Here is a 20223-nt window from a genome sequence, read left to right on the forward strand (position 1 = left end):
ACAAGACGCAATTTTTATTCAATATCCTTCTTATGAGCAGCAAAGCACCAGAGGCAAATTAATCATCCAGTGTTAACGACTGTGCCATTAGCTGCAGAACGGGACAAATGTCTGAGGTTTAATTGATATCATATGCAAGTAACTTGCAAATCAGTAAAAGCCTGCAGCTCAGAAAGTTCTAAGAACGCCATAGTTATCCATTTCTGGCTGAGAAAAGTGGCTTTCTGCGCTTTGCGAAATTCAGAGACCTTTTCAGTATACGTTCGCTCATCTCAAATCGAGAATGTTGACGAAGACTTTTTACTTACTGACATGTCTGTTATTTTTGTCCATGATTGAGAGTGCCAGGGGTAAGTTTTGTTATAGTTTTAAGAATCTGTCTGATTGACTTTCAGACTGAGTAGTTCACATAGATCGTTTATAACAAAATTGCTTGTTCACCCATCTTCTTTACGGATATCCATGGGCAGTCCAACCTTCGTTAAAGAGAGTTTGCAGCTATGCTCAGGATTGAATTTGCTCACAAAATTAATCCGCAAAATCCGCAAGGATTTCGTCTTCGACGACTAAATGCCATTTAATTTTAACTCTTTTTCCTACTTTCCCAACCGCGAGAAAACCGCGGTAAGACAGCCCTCTCCAAAAAATGTTTTTTTCTCAAAAAATATTTAAAGTCAGGGGGAAAAAAAACATCATTTTAAAGCTAAGAAAATAAGCTTTCCAACAGCATATAACTTACATGTATTTACAGACAACTGAAAAATTTTATAAAAGCGAAAGTCGAACGAAAAAACTTAACTTAAAATAACACTAAAATATGTTTTCCAGGCAAAATTTGGTCATTTTAGCGTTGATTACGAATTTTTAGATGCAACACTAAAATTTTCTGCAATTTATCTGCTTTATTGGACATAAATTTGACCGAAAACTGATGAGGCACGGAGTAATCCGATTAGCGATCAATGCGTAAAATAATGTGATAAAAGCGATCGCACAAAAATTTACGAATAATTAACCACCCAAATAACCGATTTTTCGACGGAAAATTCATCCTAGAAGATAAAATTACTCACTGCACATTTAATAAAGGTAAATATGTTCGAGCGAAAGCGAAAACAAGCGAATATTTTGAGGGAAAACACAATTCTGTGAGATCAAAGGAACATGCATATGAATTTGTATCGCTACGAAAATCATCTAACTTTTTTAGCAATTTTAACGCTTGAAATTCCATCCAATGAACCACAATCCTTTTCTTTATCCTTTCCGAAGCCTTTAGTGCAAATTTTTGGCTGAAAAACTTTAGTAAAACCGCGCAGCGATCGGTTGAAAATTTCGCCTTCGCATCGGCTCAAATTGCCTGAGTCGCAAACTCCGTCATGTAGGCGCCAGGGAAACTGCGGCTATTTTTCCCCAGTAAACACGCCAAATTTCAGCGCAATCGATAGAAAAGACGCTTCCCTACGAATCCTACAAGAATGGTACTTGGGGGTACTATTTTCCAGGCCAACTAGGAAAAAGAGTATGAACATACATACTTAATTGACCACTCCCTATAGGGGTCACAGGACGAAATCACATGTTTCCGTATTTCTGAAACATGGCGGAAACATGCAACTCCATGTTTCCGTTATGTTTACGTCTTGCGGAAACGTGAAAATTCAAGTCTACGTGATTCCGTCACGTTTCCGGAACGGAAATGCCAAATCCCGTTTCCTTGGTTTTTAAGCCTGCAGATTTCCGCCGTTGTTCGTTTCCGTCAGTTGTTTTCTACATCTCCGGCAAAACACAAAAGGGAGATGGTTATTTTAACAATAATTAATCTTAACCTTTTAACCAGTAGGGACGAACTACAGCTGCAGCCGCAGGAAGTACCTCACCTCACACTTCGCAAAATGACAAAGATAATGTGGTATGAGGAGTCTGGGCCACATGAGACATTTGTGTTAATTTGAGGTGGTTATACCAAATGAGACATTCGTGTGATCCGAGTTGGTTGGGCCAAATAAGACAGCTGTACGTGTGCATGTGGTTTGAGTCGGTTAGGCCAAATGACACAGTTGCGTGATTTGAGCTGGTTGGGCCAAATGGCACACTTTGTCATTTAATCCAGTTGAGAAAAATGAGACAGTTGTGTGATTTGAGCCAGTTGCGCCAAAATGAGACAGTAGGTAGTTGTGTGAATTGAGCCGCGCCGGTTAGGCCAAATGCGACATTTTTGTGATTTGAGCTAGTTAGGGCAAATGAGACAGTATGATTTGATCAAATTGAGCCAACTGAGACAGTTGTGTCACAAGATCCAGTTGGGACAAATGAGACAGTTGTGTCATTAGATCCAATTGAGCCAAATGTGTTTCATTGGCCCTGAAGAACCGGTTCTTCAGGGCCAGTGAAACACAATCACGACAGAACAGAACATTCAACAACAACTGTTAAGAATTCAAACTGGCCGGAGGCAAACCAGTTGGCTATTTACACGTTGAGCTGAGAACTTGAACCAGGGACTACAAGAAACAAATTCGACGAATAATAGTGCAAGAAAATGACTCCTAAGTAACAGAAAGCAAAGAATGGAACGAAGCGCGCTAAAAATAACCTAAAAAAAAGAGGTGTGGAGTAACAAGTTTCACAAAGAGAAATCTAAAGAAAGAACAAGTGCAAAAGTTGGCACAAAAGCAGTCAGAAAAAAAGTTTGCTAACACAGCAAACCTAGCAAAGATTATGGGCCGATGATTTAGACGAAGTCTAAGTTAACCATTGTTTAGGGCTGAGCCGCGGTTTAGACGTTGTTACGATAAACAACGGCTAAACGATGTTTGAAATTCATTATTGAAACACGGCCGAACCTTGTTTTCTCAAGTAAATGGTTAATCCTTTTCTCACGAGGATAGGCGTTGTCTGCGGAGTTATTTCAGAGAGTGGTTGCGTCTCTGCAACATTGCTTCGAAAACAAATCGCACAACAAAATTCACCGAACAATAAAAACTTTTATTGGCCCAATTGGGTAGACTTTCCAGGAGTGGAAAGCAAAGGCTATGACAGCAAAACGTTGGCCAAAATGGCAGGGCATGGGAGGAAATTTTTACATTTCACTCTCAAAATTCTAACGGTGTCAAACGCGACCTCAGTCAGCTTCGAGGATGCTGGAGGCGGTTGAAACTGCACTCGCAAAAGGAGTCTTGAAGCAACAAAAACTGGTGGAGAAAAAGCGCCTGCCTCCCCAAGTGATGTAAACAAATTAGTCGCGGACGAAATGCCAGCCTCAGTTAATCCTCTAGTGCAGGAATCTCATGATGATGCAGGAGAAGAACTTGATATAAGGCGGGACATGGACGAGGTACCGGTGAAAGTTATTACATGCGAAGTGGGGCCAAGTCTATTTGCTGACTTTGAAGCTGTTAGCAGGAAAGGAGCGGCAAAAGTCACAAAAAAGGAGGATAGTCAGAAGTACAGTAATTTTTTTTCGCTTCTAAAATTTGTAGTAACAATTTAACATATAGACTTAGCCAAGCTAAAAAGCGGAATTCCCTGGTGCCTGTAGGGTTAGTGAAAATAAAAGGTTTCGAATTGTCCGTGTTTTGATGTTTCCGGTTGCTGCTTTAATAATTAAATCATTTTCTTTGCTTTCTTCTGTAGAAAATCATTGCCTAACTAGTGAATTCCATGATAAATTTTACGCTAAAAACCGATATCGCATGAATCACAAAGCAATGAGTGTGATATCGGTTTTTCGAGTGAAATTTACTTTGGAATTCATCAGTTTGGCAATGATTTTTTGTTGCACCGCACGAGTTTGCAAAGAAAACAAGCACACCCTCAGTGAGTGAATGGAAATGAAAGAAGCTATTTCAGAGTTAACTGTCAATACCCAGCGAATGCAGGAACCACGCAAAATTAGAAATCATAAAAAACTTCGTCAGTTTAATTAAGGTCAAAAAAATAGTTTTACTGATGTACGTTATTCCAGTTTATGACCTTTTATCCGCCCAGGCTGAAAACTAGATCGATCATTCACATTTTGATTTAGTCCATGGAAACACGCCAGCTTGGCTTGGAACAAGAATCGGCAAAATACGGCAATGCAACCAAGAAAGGACGAACTTCAAACAAGATCCGCTTAAAAACTATTAAAATTACCTTTAGGTGCTTTAAACAAACTTCTGAAAACACAAGCCAGTGAAATCTCCCCCTAAAAAAATATAATTTTACGAGAACTCTTTTTGATTACGAGTTTATAATATTAGGGCAAAACTTTTTTGTCACTGTTGAGGCACATCGATACCAGTGGGCAAATGGATTTAAAAAGCACTTGTTCGCTCGCGTTTTAAAGCAAAACAAACAAACAATTCAATTTTATCTTTGTGTGCAAAATAGTACATATAATTCTTATTTATTTCCAGTTGTCAACAAAAATTCGAGTTTCATTCCTGGACAAAGGAAAAACCGATTAAACCATTTTTTTATAAATACGTATCAACTTTAAATAACGCATCCGTAAAAATAACAAAAGTTTTAGTGCCCAAGGAAAGGTTATCGCTCTCTTTCGCTCTCCTTTCGTTTCTGTTCTAGTCATAGGTCCTCAAGGTATCATGTAACCTTATCTGAGCTTCTAAAGATATGCCAAAAATTGCGATACAGAGGAAAAAGCAGCTCTAAGCAAATAAAAATTAAAAATAAACACTCAGCTTTAAGTTTCTATCCCTCCAATGCTTGACTTGAATAACTGCGTAGCCGCCAGTGTGGACCACAGCTATCATGATATGTCAAACTGGATTGAAACCAGCGAAAATGCGAAAAGAAAACATTTTCCAAACCGTTTTTCACCTGAACACGAAAAGCGTTGACTGTGTAAGAACTATAGTTGACGTAGAATGGCCGTGTGGCCGCGTCGAGCCACAGAAAGCGCGCGAAAAATGAACCTTCGCTTATTTTTAGGTGAGTTAACCTAGGTTGAGCCTGCTTTCCAATCGAAAACCAGTACCTGGTCAGCGGTCAACTTTAAAAAAAAAGCAGCTGACCTCGTTGAGCTCTAAGCCTAAGCCCGCGATATGGTCACGTGATAGTGGTCAGCGGATAACTTGTTTCGATAAAAACATGGATGTCCAATATCAAAGATGTATGCTGTAAACTAGTTGTCACATTGGCATACATGGAGGGGTGGACGGACGTACGTACGTACGTTCATGACGTCATGGCTATAAAACCAATTTTTCTCGCAACGATGGGTTACCATGTTTTCTTAACTATGGTTCTCCGCGCGCGCGGAGCTCCGCTATTGCATAAGCCATAATAATCATAACATTACATTGACCGGTACAAAACGCAAAAGACCAGATTCCCTTGAGGAGAACCCATTCGTGTCCATGGTGAGGGAGGAACATAAATTGAAAATGAAGGTCCTGAAGCTTAAAGAATGGAAGCTAATGTATCAGTGCAATAACATGGGAATTGGTTTGCCACCTGCATACGATACTGACAAGGAAAATTCGTAAACCAACCTGTAGATTCAATATTTTTTAACTTTCAAATATTCATGTAATGATATGTAACCATCATGAATTACAAAACAAGAGTCATTAAAAGATAAATTAATTGCAAAGAATGATCTCTTTTGATTCCAATTTTGTTGCCAATAAATCTTACATGCACTTCAATTCATTCATTAATCTTATTAAGCCAAGTATCGTGAAATAATGAGTTGGCGTTTGGCATTCCCACTTGTGTCTGCTGCAGCAATAATGTCAAATGGAACTTCTCAATCTTCAATGCCCTCATCAAAGTCTTGTTCTCGATGCTTAAGGGTGAAATTATACAACACTGCAGTTGCCATCAAAAGGAGGGAATTCGCCAAGGCGGTGCGCGGTCCCAAGTGCAGACACGGAAAACGTCTCGTTAGCAATCCAAAACATCTCTCAATAGCAAATCTAGTTACACCTATGTGCAGTATTGTAGTGCACTTCTCCTGCACTCTTTGGCTTGAGGATTAGTGTAATTAAATATGCTCTACATGCGTATCTACTGTCACCCACAAGAATGCAATCAATAGCTCCACCTCTTAATTTGTCTGCGATCTTGCAGTTCTCAAAAATGCGTAAGTCGAGAGTCGATCCTGGCCAGCGGGCTGCGATGTTAGTAATAAAGGCATCGCTATCAAAAACGGCTTGGACGTTGACGGAGTAAAACTGCTCCTTTAACAAATTCCATGGCATTTTCTTTGTTTGGACACATGATCCTGATGTGGGTACAATCGATGGCCCCGCTCACACCTGGAAAGTGCGCAACAGCATAAAAATTTCTCTTAGTATCAGACAGGTTCTCTGGGAATTGCCCTTTTTGTTTCGCATTAGCCCTTGAAACCTTGTGAATTGCTGTACATGCAGCAAGAATAGAAACACCAAATAAATCGCCAGTAACCTTCTGGAAAGTTCCTGTCGCATATAATCTCAAAGCAATTAGCACTTGCTTTGGTGTAAGTGGCAGACCTCTCCTTGCTTGATGTTAAAGATCTTTATCCAAAATTTTAAAAAGGTCAACGACCAAGTCCTTTCTAAGGCGAAAGCGCACTGATTCGAAAGTCTCGTCGTCGCATTCCTCTAATGGGTTAAATCTATCCCTAAGGTGCCGAATTTGTCGAACATGTATATTACTCCAATTGGTGTAGTTTCTCAACCCTTTCACCGCCATAATTGCCAATGAAACTTACAGATTTTACTCTGTCTAACGCTACACGGTTATACTCGTCAATGGGGAAGCCCTCGGCAGTGAAAGGGTTAACTGTCTGTAGCGCAGTGGTCCTTCTATTTCAAAATGGTTGACCATGAAAATATCGTTAAACAGCGTTTAAACCTTTCTTTCGAGCAGGTCTAACTTACTATTGTTCCTTAGTCGGCGTTTAGACACTGTCTAAACACTGTTTTTGATAAACAACGTTTCAATAATCGGTAGTCATATGGTTTAAAGATGGGTTAGAGAATGACTTTCATAAACGTTGTCTAAACTTCGTTTAAATAATCGTCCCTTTATCTCTGTTAAGGAAAATTTGGTTTTATCAAACGTATTGATAAAGGTCAAATTACCGTCCGTGAACGATTTGGGAAGTTGTCGCAAAAGCGGTCCGCCAATCTTCTCCCCGTTTCGCCTATGATGGTCTTCTTACATAGTGTGCAGGTTATGCAATAGATGAAATTTGCATGCATGTTAAGTGGTCAGTGATTTTCACGGATCGATTCGGTCCTTAGATCTTAGCCATGTTAGAAATAAAAGGACAAGTTTGCGTTTGGTGTGCGTGGACATTTGAAAGTTCCCGGTTGGTTTTCAGACTTAAATGTGCTCCTAACTAGAAAGTTACCTATGTTTTTGTCGCGTTTGAAAGAAATATGTGGCGGTAGAGGAAAGATATATCGTTTTGGGATAAATGCGAACAAATTTGAAGTTTTTGAGAATGACATTTTGACTGCATGGTTTTGTGGATAGTAGGTGAGGGAGAATGTTGGTTTCTTCGTTCAGTAACGTTTGTAGGGCGGTTTCTCGATCGATTTCTTGGGCACGATGTTTGCCTGTACAGGTGACAGCGGAGTCAAGGTAGCCACGTTTTTTGAGAAACTGTCTCATTACCTTGCACTTGCTGTTAAAGTCGGACTCGTCACTACAGACGTGCCTTAGTCTAAGTGCGCTTTCCATTTGACAGAAGTGACCAGCCAGACCGGTCATTTGGAAGGAATAACTCTACAACGCCTTCACTATAACACACTTCGAGAATGATATATACTCCTCTGGAACAGTGCGAGGGATTATCGTGCAAGTGTTCCGTCAAATTGTTCCATTTTCTTTGCAAACTGACGGGTCTGGCCGGCCATTTCTGACAAAAGGAAAGCGCCCTAAGAAGTTGAGAAAATGGGATGGCATTTTAGCGAGTTGTGGATGAGAGGACGAATGCAGGGTTCGCGAACGACACAGATGCATCAAAAGCAGTTGCCCGCCGTTTTAATCTTCCTAATAACTCCCACCACAACATGACAATTTGCGCCCTACCCTTACACCACGAGAACACAGCTGTAAAGCCTTAAGAATCTGGAACAAAAATTCATCTTTTAACTAGGTGCACTCTATCCTCACGGAATCAATGAACGCCTCTCATGCCTTTAATTTATTCACAAATTCATGTTACCATATATCCACCAATGGCGAAGCTCCTCCACACCTGCATAAAAACAACCAACACCCACAATTCCTCTATTCGCTTTGACAAACGGCTAACGCTCGAAACGTCAGCTTTCCAAATCGTTCACGGTGGTAATGATAATAACAATAATAATAGGTTGTCTCTCGAACCCGAGAATAACATTAACAAAGCACATGCAAAAATGAGTTGATGGTTTGAAGCCATCAGTTGTAGTTGAAATGAACAAGTGGAAATGAACAAGTGTCAACGGTGGACACGCATGTGCCTCTGAAGTCCAAAGTCGTAGGCACACACACGGCAACAGATCGGGCATGGTGTGCCACCAGTTGTGATTGGGGCCTTCGCTACTCTTTTACGGCGATCCCTAGCTGCTGCAATATACAGGCGACAGTCGAGCTCGAAGTTTCTAGCAGCTCTCTGGACAGTCGCTCGACATCCAGATCTATTGGCTGTGGCAGTTTCCAGTTCCTTCGGTTGAATTCCTGCCCATTTGAGGTTGGACGTGAGGTTGTCCTTGTATCTCTTCTTAGGTCGGCCCTGGTTGCATCTGCCCTGAGATAGCTCTCCGTAGAAAAGCTGGCGAGCAATCCTGGTTTCGTCCATTCGAATGACATGACCAGTCCAGCGTAGTTGGGCTTTGAGGACCATAGTCTCGATACTGGTAGTATCTTGCCAGCGTATCCGCATAATGGAGCGCAATGAACGTGTGTGGAACTGCTCGAGCTCTCTTACATGCCTGCGGTAAAGAGTCCAGGTTTCACAGCCGTACAGCAGTTATGGAAGACCTATTGCGTTGTAGACCTTGAGTTTGATAGACAGAGAGATGCTTTGGTGCTGTACGACCTTGATACAAAGTCTGCCAAAAGTCTGGCTAGCTTTCTGAATCCTGGTTGTAATTTCCCTGTCCAGAGTCCCATCATTGGAGATGATACTCCCTAGGTATTTGACTGACTCGACATTCTTTAGCTGAGTGCCGTCGATGGCGATACAAGGCTTTTGAGGACGGGTCGCTGGTGCAGGCTGGAGAAGGACCTCTGTCTTGCTGAGACTGCTCGTTAAGCCAAAATGTTTCGCAGCTTCAGAGAATACGTCAACAATTACCTGCACATGGTGTACATTGTGGGCCATAAGAGCACAGTCATCGGCAAACAGCGCTTCAAGTAGTAACCTCTCCAGCGTTTTTGTCTTTGCTGTCAGAGAATAGGACTGGTCAAATAGTGACCCATAGAGACGGTAACGGATGTAGATGCCCAGATCCAGTTTATCTCTGGTGGCATGAAGTATCACTTGTGTGAAGTAGAGGTGGAATAACACTGGAGCGAGCACGCATCCTTGTTTCATTCCATTTGAGATATCAAATCTTTCAGAGGATTCGCCGGCCGACAACACATCTAAGGTCATGTCATCATAAAGCAGTCTGATGAGGGTGGTGAATTTCGCTGGGCATCCAAGTTTCGCAAGGATGACCCCCAGCGCTTCTCCATTGACCGTGTCAAATGCTTTGGTCAGGTCGATGAAGACTGCGTAAAAGCATATGTTCTGCTCAGTGCATTTTTCTTGAATCTGTCTGACTGTAAAGATCATGTCGCTTGTGCTGCGATTACGGCGAAATCCACACTGCGATAATACGAGCTAGGATTTTCCCGGCAGTAGAGAGTAGTGATATGCCTCTATGGTTCCAACAGTCTGCTCTTGAACCCTTTGTTCTTAAATAATGCGACAATGGTTGCGTCACGAAAGTCAGCTGGCATTTCTTCCATTTCCCAGATGCTAATGGGTATTCCATGGAATGTCTGTAGAGCCTCGTTGCTAAGGACTTTGAATATTTCTGCAGATATTCCATCCCTTCCAGGTGCCTTGCCATTTTCTCATCTGTTTGATGGCTTTCCTGACTTCATATAGCGAAGGAGGGTCGTCAATGTCTTCAATGAGTGCTCTTTGGGGGATATGGTCAAGTACGATAGGGTCAAATGAGGATGGGCAGTTTAGAAGCTGACTGAAGTGTTCTTCCCATCTTTCTCTGATAGCAGCCTTGCCCTTGATGAATATGGTTCCGTCTGTGGAGAGCAGTGGACTAGAGCCAGATTTTGAAGGACCAAACACCGTTTTAAGGGAGTTGAAGAACTGCTTAGAGTTGTTGGAATCAGCGAAGCCTTGGATTCCTTCAGCTTTCTTCTCCCACCATTTGTCATGCATCCTCCGAAGTTCCCTTTGCACCAAGGTTTGGTATGATCTGAACGTGCCCTTCTTTGGAGTAGAGCCCGGGTTGTTTTGCCACTCCATGTATGCCTTGTTCTATTTGGCGAGAAGTTTATCTATGTCACTATCGTTCTCGCCAAACCAATACTGATGGTTACAGGATTTTGGGCCAAGTACTTCCTTTTCTGCTCCCGTTACTGCCTCTCTGAACTGGTTCCATTTCTGGGTTGGGACGTCAGAACTTAGTTCAGCAGCACCAAGTTCTTCATCGCACCGCGCACCGGTGGCTTAGTTGGTTGAGCACTGGGCTGTCACGTGGGAAGTCGTGAGTTCAACTCCGGCCAGACCAACACTCAGGGTCTTTAAATAACTGAGGAGAAAGTGCTGCCTTTGTAATTACATCTGCAAATGGTTAGACTCTCTAGTCTTCTCGGATAAGGACGATAAGCCGGAGGTCCCGTCTCACAACCCTTCAATGTTCATAATCCTGTGGGACGTAAAAGAACCCGCACACTTGTCGCAAAGAGTAGGGCATGTAGTTCCCGGTGTTGTGGTCTGTCTTCTGTGGTATATCATGGTTGGGAGGGTAAAAAGGGCGGACTGAATTCGGAGCCTGGCTCTGTTGTGCGACTCCCACCACAGTTGTGGTGAAAGTGACAGTAAACAGTTTGAATTGGAAACTTTCAAGATATTGAGGCTGCTGAAATTTGGCGACGTTGAATAATCTTCTGGACAGTTTCGGGCGCTTTCGATGGAGAGGGGGAATAATGAGATTTAGTGTAGAGCGGATAAGCCTATGGTCTGTCCAGCATTCAGCTCCTCGCATAGCTCTGGTAATGAGGACACCCCGTACGCCATCGCTTATAATCGATAAGGTGCCATTGTTTGGATCTGGGATGCATCCAAGAGGTCTTGAATTGGTCTGCCATTCTAAATACCGTGTTGGTGATGCCCAAGTCGTATTCAGTGCACTTGTTTAGCAACAGAAGACCGTTGGCGTTGAGATTACCTGTGCCGTGTCTGCCGATCACTCCTTCTCAGCGACTGTGATCACGGCCAACTTGGCAGGGACAGATTCAAGTACAGAAATGAGGTTGGCATAGAATTGCTCGATTATCGCCTCTGGGCTGGTTAGCGTTGGTGCGTATGCAGTGATGATTGTTGCGTACCGGTTGTGGTCGTGGGGTAATCGGAGCTTCATTAGTCGCTCGTTGATGCCAATAGGCAGGGTGGGAAGCTGTCTTGCGAGACTGGATTTAATAGCTAGGCCAACTCCGTGGATCCTGTCCTCGTCCATGGCCTTTCCTTTCCAGAAGAAGGTGTAGCCACTAACTGGTTCGGTAAGAGACCCCTCCTCTGCAAACCGAGTCTCGCTTAAGGCTGCAATGTCCTCGTTGTTCTTTGGCAACCAGAGCTGTTCTCCTTTGAGGTTTTCCGCTGTTGCCTCTCCATAAGAGTGCGAACATTCCATGTTCCAATAGTGAGTTTTCTCTTTCTCATTTGGATTCGACCGCATGCGTGGATGATCTGCCAGCCGCGGCTAGCTGGCCACACTGATGTAGGGCAGGCAATCTTTAGGCCAGCTTTTCTAGGCCCCTCCCTTACTAGGGTGAGCAGTCCTGTCCTTAATAGGGCTGCTCAGTTGCCAAGGATGCTGCCGGAGTCCCCTATTGCCCCGAATATAGGGACGAACGACCAAAGTCCGAGGCCACCTACATGCAGGATCAAGGCTACAACTGCCAGTGGTCACCTGCACCTGTTGCTTCGCCTGTCCCCCATCGCCACATGGCTTAAGGAGACTTGGTGAGAGATGAGATAAAACTTGGATGAATCGTGTATAGGTGAGTGGATGAAATGTGCAATGTAACCTTTGCGTGAATGATATTATAGTGGAAAAGCCGTTGCACAGGGACGATCCCACTCTCTCGGCCTTGAAAGTCAGGATCCAGTCCCACGAATACATCGTTACATCTGGGGACTTCCTCGGCTGCAGTGGATGACCAAGCCTTTCTTTGTGCTCCGGCGTGCCCTTCGCACTCCACAGTGCGTTGCTGAACCATCTTTATTGCCGTTGGACTAATACTTTTGGTCTTTTCCGCCAAATTCGCTGGTACAGACTTTCCTTTAATTCGGGTGAGCAACTCTCTAGGTAGACAGCCTACCAAGGCTACTGAGCTCTACCTGCCCAAACGGTATCCCTGGTCAAGGGGGGCTGAGGGTGTCCTGGCACTTCTCAAGGTGTCCACACAGGCTAGTGGAGAGAAGGAGGCGCCCTACTGCTCCTCTCTAGACCGGCTCCAGGCTAGGTCTAGCCATCACGGTGGTAATTCGACCTTTATCAAAACGTTTGATAAAACCAAATTTTCCTCTTTCACTCTCCTACCGACGTAGCACCACAGTTTCTTTAGAAACTAGAAATTCCTTTATCTCTATTATTAGCGTATTTCTTGTCGTTTAAATTTTGTTACTTGTCAATCAAATTCGTTAGTTCCCAATTAGTTTTAGTGGTATATTTGAATTTAAATTTATCTGTAACTGAATAATTATCCCTTCTAATGACGTGTTGTAACATACGAAACGTTAAGCTTTTATAAAAAAAACTATGCAGTTCAAGCAAATGTTAATTTGTAACCGCTGTTTGTGTTTTGTGATTATAGTGAGTTTGTTATGAGTCCCATCTGGTATTGAGCTCATCGTCTAGAGCCGCGGGGAATATTTATATTGTTCTTCGTCTAGAAACACAAGATAGTTGTATTAAGGTTAAACTTTATTTCTCTTTGTGCTTAATCGACAGGTTCATCGCATCTCCGTATTCAAGGGCCCGCAGGGCTACCGGCAGTAAATGATGGATTGCAAGAGAAGCGAGAAAACGAGGGGCCGAAAGGATCGATAGGTTAGGATTCGTTCATTTCGTTAGGAGATGTAGTGGGTTCAATTTCTTGACACTGATGTCTTAAAAAATCAAGCAAACATTTCGGTTCGTTTGTTAGATTTTGCTAACAAAAATGTTTTCTTGATCATATCACTTGACTGTCGACGAAGTAGCATCTCTCTTAGTTCAGTGTCAAAGCCAAAAAACAAACGTCTAAATGCGGCCCAGTTAAATTAACGTTTGTTTTGTCCATAATTCGATACTGATGGTAATTGTACTATACACTGGAGTAAAGTGATTAGAGAAAACAATCGATAAGGAAAAGAACAGAAAAATACTCGAAAGTCAAACGAAACGAGAATAAAACATACGTTTTAGGATTTCGATTTACACCCGGGCTGGATCCACTCGTACCCTAGTCCCAGAGATTTTTTTTTTTTTAGCCGCGAGAGAACTGCAAAGCGGTGAAGACGAGTCGTGAAGCGTCGAGAAGACCTCTGGTTACCTTGGACTTGAATCTCAAATTCCATGCAGACGCCAGCTGTCAAACGCGTCAAATTCATTATTACAAAAAGGACCAATGGCAACTTAGCAATCACGCGTCCCCTCGTTATTACCAATCAAACGAACCAATCATATTGATTTGCGTGTTTGTAAAAATATCAACCAATCGGAGCCTGAGGGTCAGATCCTGACACTAGCGTCTGCATGAAAGTGAAAGTCCAAGATATAACCAGAGGTTTTTCTCCTCTCACCGCTTCGCGTCTTGTCTTCACCTCCTCGCGGCTCTGGCGTGGCTCAAGAAAAACCTCTGGAACCAGGGTAGATCCACTCGCTGAACGAATCTATTCTGGAAAACTTCCTTGATTTACAACTGATTTAGAAATTAAAAACAAAATAAATGAAACTTTATGCAAATTTATGCATAGAAGATTTATTGAATGAATTATAAATCAAATACAAGTGCGGCAACATTCAGCTCTTGAAAAAAGGAAAAAAGAAGTCGGACAACGAAACAAGACATTTTGCGCTTGGGGTTCTCTTTCAACAATGACAGTAGCGATTACAATAGATTTTCTAGATAAAACGTATATTATATGATGAGAACTCTTTTATGTTGGATGTAGGTTTATTGATTATAATTGACTGTTTTTCTTGTTAATTTTCCAATCTCGATTGCACTCGTCAAGTGCATTTCGTAATTAAAGTCAGTAAAATAAAGTGATTTTTGTTATGATCCCCACATGGCATTGAGCTTGTCGACTACAATCCTGGACAAAAGTGTTGGGAAAGTAGCATCACTTTAGAGATAACCGCCCTCCCCCTTATCAATGTTGGATTTTCCAGGAAGAAAATGGTGACTTTTCTTGCATGAAGAACTCCAACATTGAATATGGGGGAGGGGGGCCCACAAGAGCATGGCATTTCCCAAATAGTACACCCGATAGTTCGAACAATCGAATTAGGTACGACGTGAAGTGATGAACGCAACCTTCCCAACAACTTTTGACCAGGATTGTAGGTAATTCACGTACCCCTTAATATAATGTATTCAACATTATAATGAATGCAATATTAAGAAGGTTGATAAGGGATACCAAAAAGTATTTACCGCTTATCCTCTACCGCCGCTGTGAATGTCCATATTATTCTTCGTGTAATTCTTAAAGCGATAGTTGTAACGGTGAATCTTAATTTATTTCTCTTTTTGTGCTTGATCGACAGGGTCATCCCATCTCCAAGTTCGTAGGCAACTACCACTTCCGCCGGGACCGCAGTCAGGGAAGCGAGAAAGCGAGGGACCGAAAGGATCGATAGGTTAGGAAATTGTTTCATTTCGTTGAAATCAGTTTGTTAGATTTTGCTAAAAAAGACAAATGTTTCCTTGATCATATCATTTCTATGGCCCGGCGTACGGCTATACTTGACTGCGAACGTAATAGGAATTACTCACCTGGTTCAGTGTGAAAGCCAAATAATCAAATATCCGACGTTTGTTCTGTTCAAGATACTGATGCTAAATGTAAAATAGACTGGAGTAAAATTAAAGAAAAGAATCGATAAGGAAAAAAACAGAAAAATTAAGCTTAAGTCCAACGAAACGAAACTAACAAACATTCATTTGTATTAGCCTCCGATTTACACCCGGATAAACTGAGATTTACACACAAAAAAAAATTGAATTGAAACAAATGCGAACTTGTGCAACAAAAACTTTATTGAATGAATTACTAAGTCAAAAACGAGTGAGGCAACCTGCAACTGAAAAGGAAAAGGAAGGCAAACAAGGTGAAATACGTGTTCGGGAGAGTAAAACTGTTCTAACAATTTCTATTCTATGTTGCCAAACAGCCATAGAATTCTTTACTAAAACATCACCTAAGAGATTCGCAACCAGGGAAAGAATTCCCTGGTTGGAAAGGGTGTTTTTGCAATTTTTGGCACTCTAAAAGGTGAGCTAGTAGTTTTGGATACGCAAATGGTTCGCTTGGGAGTTCTTAGAAGGTAACTTTCAGTGAACAATTTCTGAAATGAAGATTTCAACGCGTTCCAAACTAATTTGTGGCATTACATTTTAGAGAAATTTGGTATAAAACAACCACAACGCACTGAAGAATTTTGCCAATACAGGTAAAGTTGAGTTTTCCATCGGGGAGAAATAAGGTCTCCGTCAAGTTCACACGAGTCACAATTTAAAAAAACACAATACCGTCAAAAATCACCATTTTTTTCTTCCAATGAGCAAGCCTAAATACGTAAGAACACAGTTTAATATTTACGAAAAGACGTTCCGAATTTCGAATACCCTTCATACTCATCAATGCAACTAAAACGGTCATTACCAACCTACATTCAATGGTCTTCCGAATTTCGGACCCCATAAAAGCTCTTATCCGACAAAAAGCTATGATTACTACCTAACTTAAAATGCCTTTTCGGACCCCTCAGCACGTATCCTACTAAAAAAATGTGATAAACTACTTAAAAGTAAAAAACGATAATTACTAGTTTACTTGAAATGCCCTGCGAATTTCGGACCCTCGAGTCTTATCCGACAAAAAAACAATGATTACTACTTAACTTGGAATGCCCTCCGAATTTCGGACCCCTCGACTCTTATCCGAGAAAGAAAACGATGGTTATACTATTGAACTTGAAAGGTTTTCCGAATTTTGGACCCTTAAACTCTTATCCAAGAAAAAACGATGATTACCGGTACCACTTGAAATGCTTTCCGAATTTCGGACGCCTAAACTCCTAATCGAGAAAAAACGATGATTATCACTTAATTTGAAATTCCTTCCGAATTTTGGACCCCTCAAGTCTTATCCTACAAGAAAACGATATTTACTAACTTGGAATGCGTTTAGAGACCGCTTTATGTTTTCCAAATAGTTTCCACTTTTCCGTTTAGCTCTCTTCGCTGAAAAAAAAAGTCAACTAGACGCTCCATAAAGCGTACATTGGGTTGCCTGTGGTAAGTGTTACACAAAAAAGGAAGGCACTGAATTGGTGGTATTGAACTGCAGTGTTCCAGTTAATTTTTTCAGTGGGGGGTCATTAACACAATTTGAGGGGTCACCCACATTTCGCGCCAGTAGAGGCCCTTTGGCTCACTCGTTCACATGTTTAATTATTTTGTAATGTCCTGTGCCATTTTGAGGTCTTTTAGTTTTTTAAGCTTTGGTAATAAATTCCGTTTAAAGAAAACAAAACACGGTCTTTAGTAAAATTCACTCGTTTTTTCTTTAAATAAATAGTCTGCAAAAAACTAAATGCAAATTGCTCTGACGGATGTTTTCCAGCATGTCTTGCTGCACTAAGCAAACGTTTATTCCACACACTAAGAAAGGACTGAAGGTGTGGTTTCCGCTTCATAATTCCTCTTCTTGTTAGTCTAATCTGATGCCATCAGAAAAAGCCAAGGCAAAAGACAGATGAAGAAAAAAAAAAACATACTTTTTATATATAACTCTGAATCGAATTCTCATCGAAAGATTAATAACAATCGATCTTAAAAACACGAAACGTTCTGGAATTTCTGACTTTTATGAATAAACGGAAAGGTCATGATGAAATTGATCACGTGCTAGGCAACTATCAGGTGATCACCTTGTGTCAACTGAATGAACTACGGGAAACGCAGGGAGCCCAAGCTCGGTGTACGATTTATAGACTTTGTATGGGAAAATATACTTTGAGCTTATAAATGCTAAAGTAAGCTGTAAATGTAGAAATAAACTTCACTTATCTCATTTCCCCTTATAACAACTAATGACATCGCAAAAATTCGTAAGCCACAAACCCGTCTAAAACGGACACAGTTTGCCCTCCGATTGCACAGAAAAGACGAGAACAGCTGCACCTAGAGGAAAGTGAAGTTTATTTCTACATTTACAGCTTACTTTAGCATTTATAAGCTGAAAACGTATCTATTTTGACTTCAGGGTGAACCATTAACACAATCGCGAGGTTGAGCGGCCATTAATTGAAAATCTAAACATCTATGAGATACAAAACATACTTGCGAATTATCGCAAATCACAATGCTGACAAGCACAAAAGACGAAGACATGGTTAAATAATTGTGAAGTTTGTTACTATCTGAATGTTTTTGTGTTAGAGTAAAGGGATATATTGTCACGCAAATGATGAAATTTCATGACACTCACAAATTCGCAAAAAGCATGACTTTCATGTAAACAATCTTCGCACTAGCAAGTCGTAGCAATAAATTGGATTAACCAGGTAGTTAAAGAATTATTGTTGGCTTCCCAAATAAACTTTGTTTTACAGTACGATGACAAAATCATTTGTCAGAGACAAAAAATTCCTGTCTCGTCGCGTATCACATTTCAACGCACGTATGCAAATTTGTTCACTCATTTTCACCGCGTCCCGATTTCCGCCAAATTTTTCTTTCAAATATTAACAAAAATATTATTTCTCGTCAAGCGTTACATCTTTTTTGTTCAAATAACCGCTAAAAATAAAGATTTTTTTAACAATCTATCTGTAGATATTTTTTCATAATGTAGTGTTTTCTGTCAAAATTTGCACAACAATCAAAACAAAAATAGCAACGCACACAACAAATTTAGTCGCATTTACCTTTTTGTCGAATTCTCATGCTTAACACAGGAATTTTTAGCTATTGTGAAAATCTTTCTTAATTCGTTAGCAATCATCCTTTCAAATTTCAGAGAAATCGACCGGTCCGCGAATATCTTTACGAGTTTTATGCATAATCAGGCGATTAAGTTGCGCCTGTGACCTGTTATAAATAAAATTTCACAAAATGTTCCCGAATCGTTAAGTATCACCACAGAAGACAAGAACATCATTCTAAAAGCTTATTCTACGCAAAAAGTAGGTTCTGGAGGTAATTTTGAAAGTGGAAATCAAGCTTACAGCAGACGACAACTACAAACTCACGAGGCGCACATGGTATATGTAATTAAGTTAACACAACAGAAAGACGTTAACCTCATTTTGACACGAAAATGCTTATAAAATGTGATGAATTAATAAAGGCCACCTTTTCCAGCGAAAAATGTTTTAAGACAAACAACATATTTGCTATTAGAGGCAAAAACCCCTTCCTATTTCATTAAGTTCGTGAAGAGAAGAAACTCAATCGCGTCAAATTACCATACGGAATATTACAACAAAATAAATTTCAGGATCAAACCGTTTCCATGAAGAACCTTTTCCTTGAATAATGAAGCACAAAATAGACAACAAGCTTTCTTTCAAATAATTCTTGGCTGTCACATTTCCAATCATTTTTTTACCTGAAGACTGTGCAGAGTTGAGTACAAATAAAATTATACAAAAGCCAGACAACAGAGATCACAGATCCACTGAAGATGTTCGATTACGGTTCTCTGTCTTTGTTGAACGCATAAGTTACCAGTGAATTTTCCATTTGGTTTCAGTGTTCTACATAACAGCACACTTGGTAAAATATTAGAAATACAGCTCACTTTGATTTCGGCTCGACGGGCGATAGATTGTTGTCGAAGTCCATTACTCATATTTATATTTCACCGCCTGTCTTGTTTATCCAATTGACTCCATTATTGAGCTCCATAAGGGTGTATGTTGTTTAAAGATCCACTAAAACGGCATTCGCGTTACAAGACTTTCGACGCCATTGCAGGTTAAGTTAAATATTCTGCTGTGTCCACCAGAGAAATCTACGCATTTCCACTACCCTCTCGATCCTAAAAAAATACGCGCAGAAGGCTCTATGCACAAAGACACCACTTAGCAGGGGAGTGACAGGCAAGACTTTTACCGACACGGAAAACAAAGAAAACGACGAAATATTACTCATTTTTCGACTTGGATTGCCATACTGACAACCCAGTAATGACCGCGAAGATTCTTGTCGACTATACCTACAAACTCTAAGGTACAACTTAAACAAACGTGTTTCATTGCTGTTGTTTACATAATTTAAGGACGTTCGCGCCAAAATCTTTCTACGGTGAGAGTCACCGAAATGTTTTGGAGAAAATGGCAGGGGAAAAATGCCTTAATTTCGATAAATCGGTCATAATAACGAGATGTAGCCTCATCTGCTTACCCATCGAAAATCTAAAAATAAACTGTTCGATTGAAGGTTTCCGTGCATGGGTTTTTAGGAGTGAGATTTTTAGATAATTGCATGCCGCTAAGGATGTCCTAGACAGTAGAGTTCATCATCGGCGAGCGTTTTCGTGAGCTTTACCCGTTGCAACCACTTCCGGAATTCGATGGCACGAGAAAAGAAAATTTTAAAAAATATAACTTCTTACGGTGAGAATTTTTTCATTTCAACATATTTTGCAGATAGTAAGTAAAGTAATTGATTCATGATTTTAAAAAAAATAGGGGTCATCAATGATCTAAACGAGTAAAATCGATGTGATGTTGCAAAGCTCTTGGAAAATTTCGTTTGTCACGTTTTTGCGTGACCAGTCGG

General features: G+C 40.9%; 2 protein-coding genes across 4 annotated transcripts in view; both read left to right on the forward strand.

The window, feature by feature from the left end:
- LOC138040980 (uncharacterized) overlaps nt 1-20223 on the forward strand; it is a 233648-nt gene that overhangs the window by 149505 nt on the left and 63920 nt on the right. The window lies entirely within an intron of this gene.
- LOC138041328 (uncharacterized) overlaps nt 142-20223 on the forward strand; it is a 27834-nt gene continuing 7752 nt past the window's right edge. Inside the window, exons 1-3 of one of the 2 annotated variants that reach the window (XM_068887102.1) lie at nt 142-350; nt 13176-13274; nt 14979-15071. In XM_068887102.1, coding sequence (XP_068743203.1) covers nt 284-350; nt 13176-13274; nt 14979-15071 — 259 coding nt within the window. In that variant the 5' untranslated portion in view covers nt 142-283. The remainder of the gene's footprint in view (nt 351-13175; nt 13275-14978; nt 15072-20223) is intronic. The other variant, XM_068887103.1, reaches the window with a different exon arrangement.

Source organism: Montipora capricornis, chromosome 3 (genome assembly GCF_036669925.1).
Source record: "Montipora capricornis isolate CH-2021 chromosome 3, ASM3666992v2, whole genome shotgun sequence".
In the NCBI taxonomy this organism is placed as follows: domain Eukaryota; kingdom Metazoa; phylum Cnidaria; class Anthozoa; order Scleractinia; family Acroporidae; genus Montipora; species Montipora capricornis.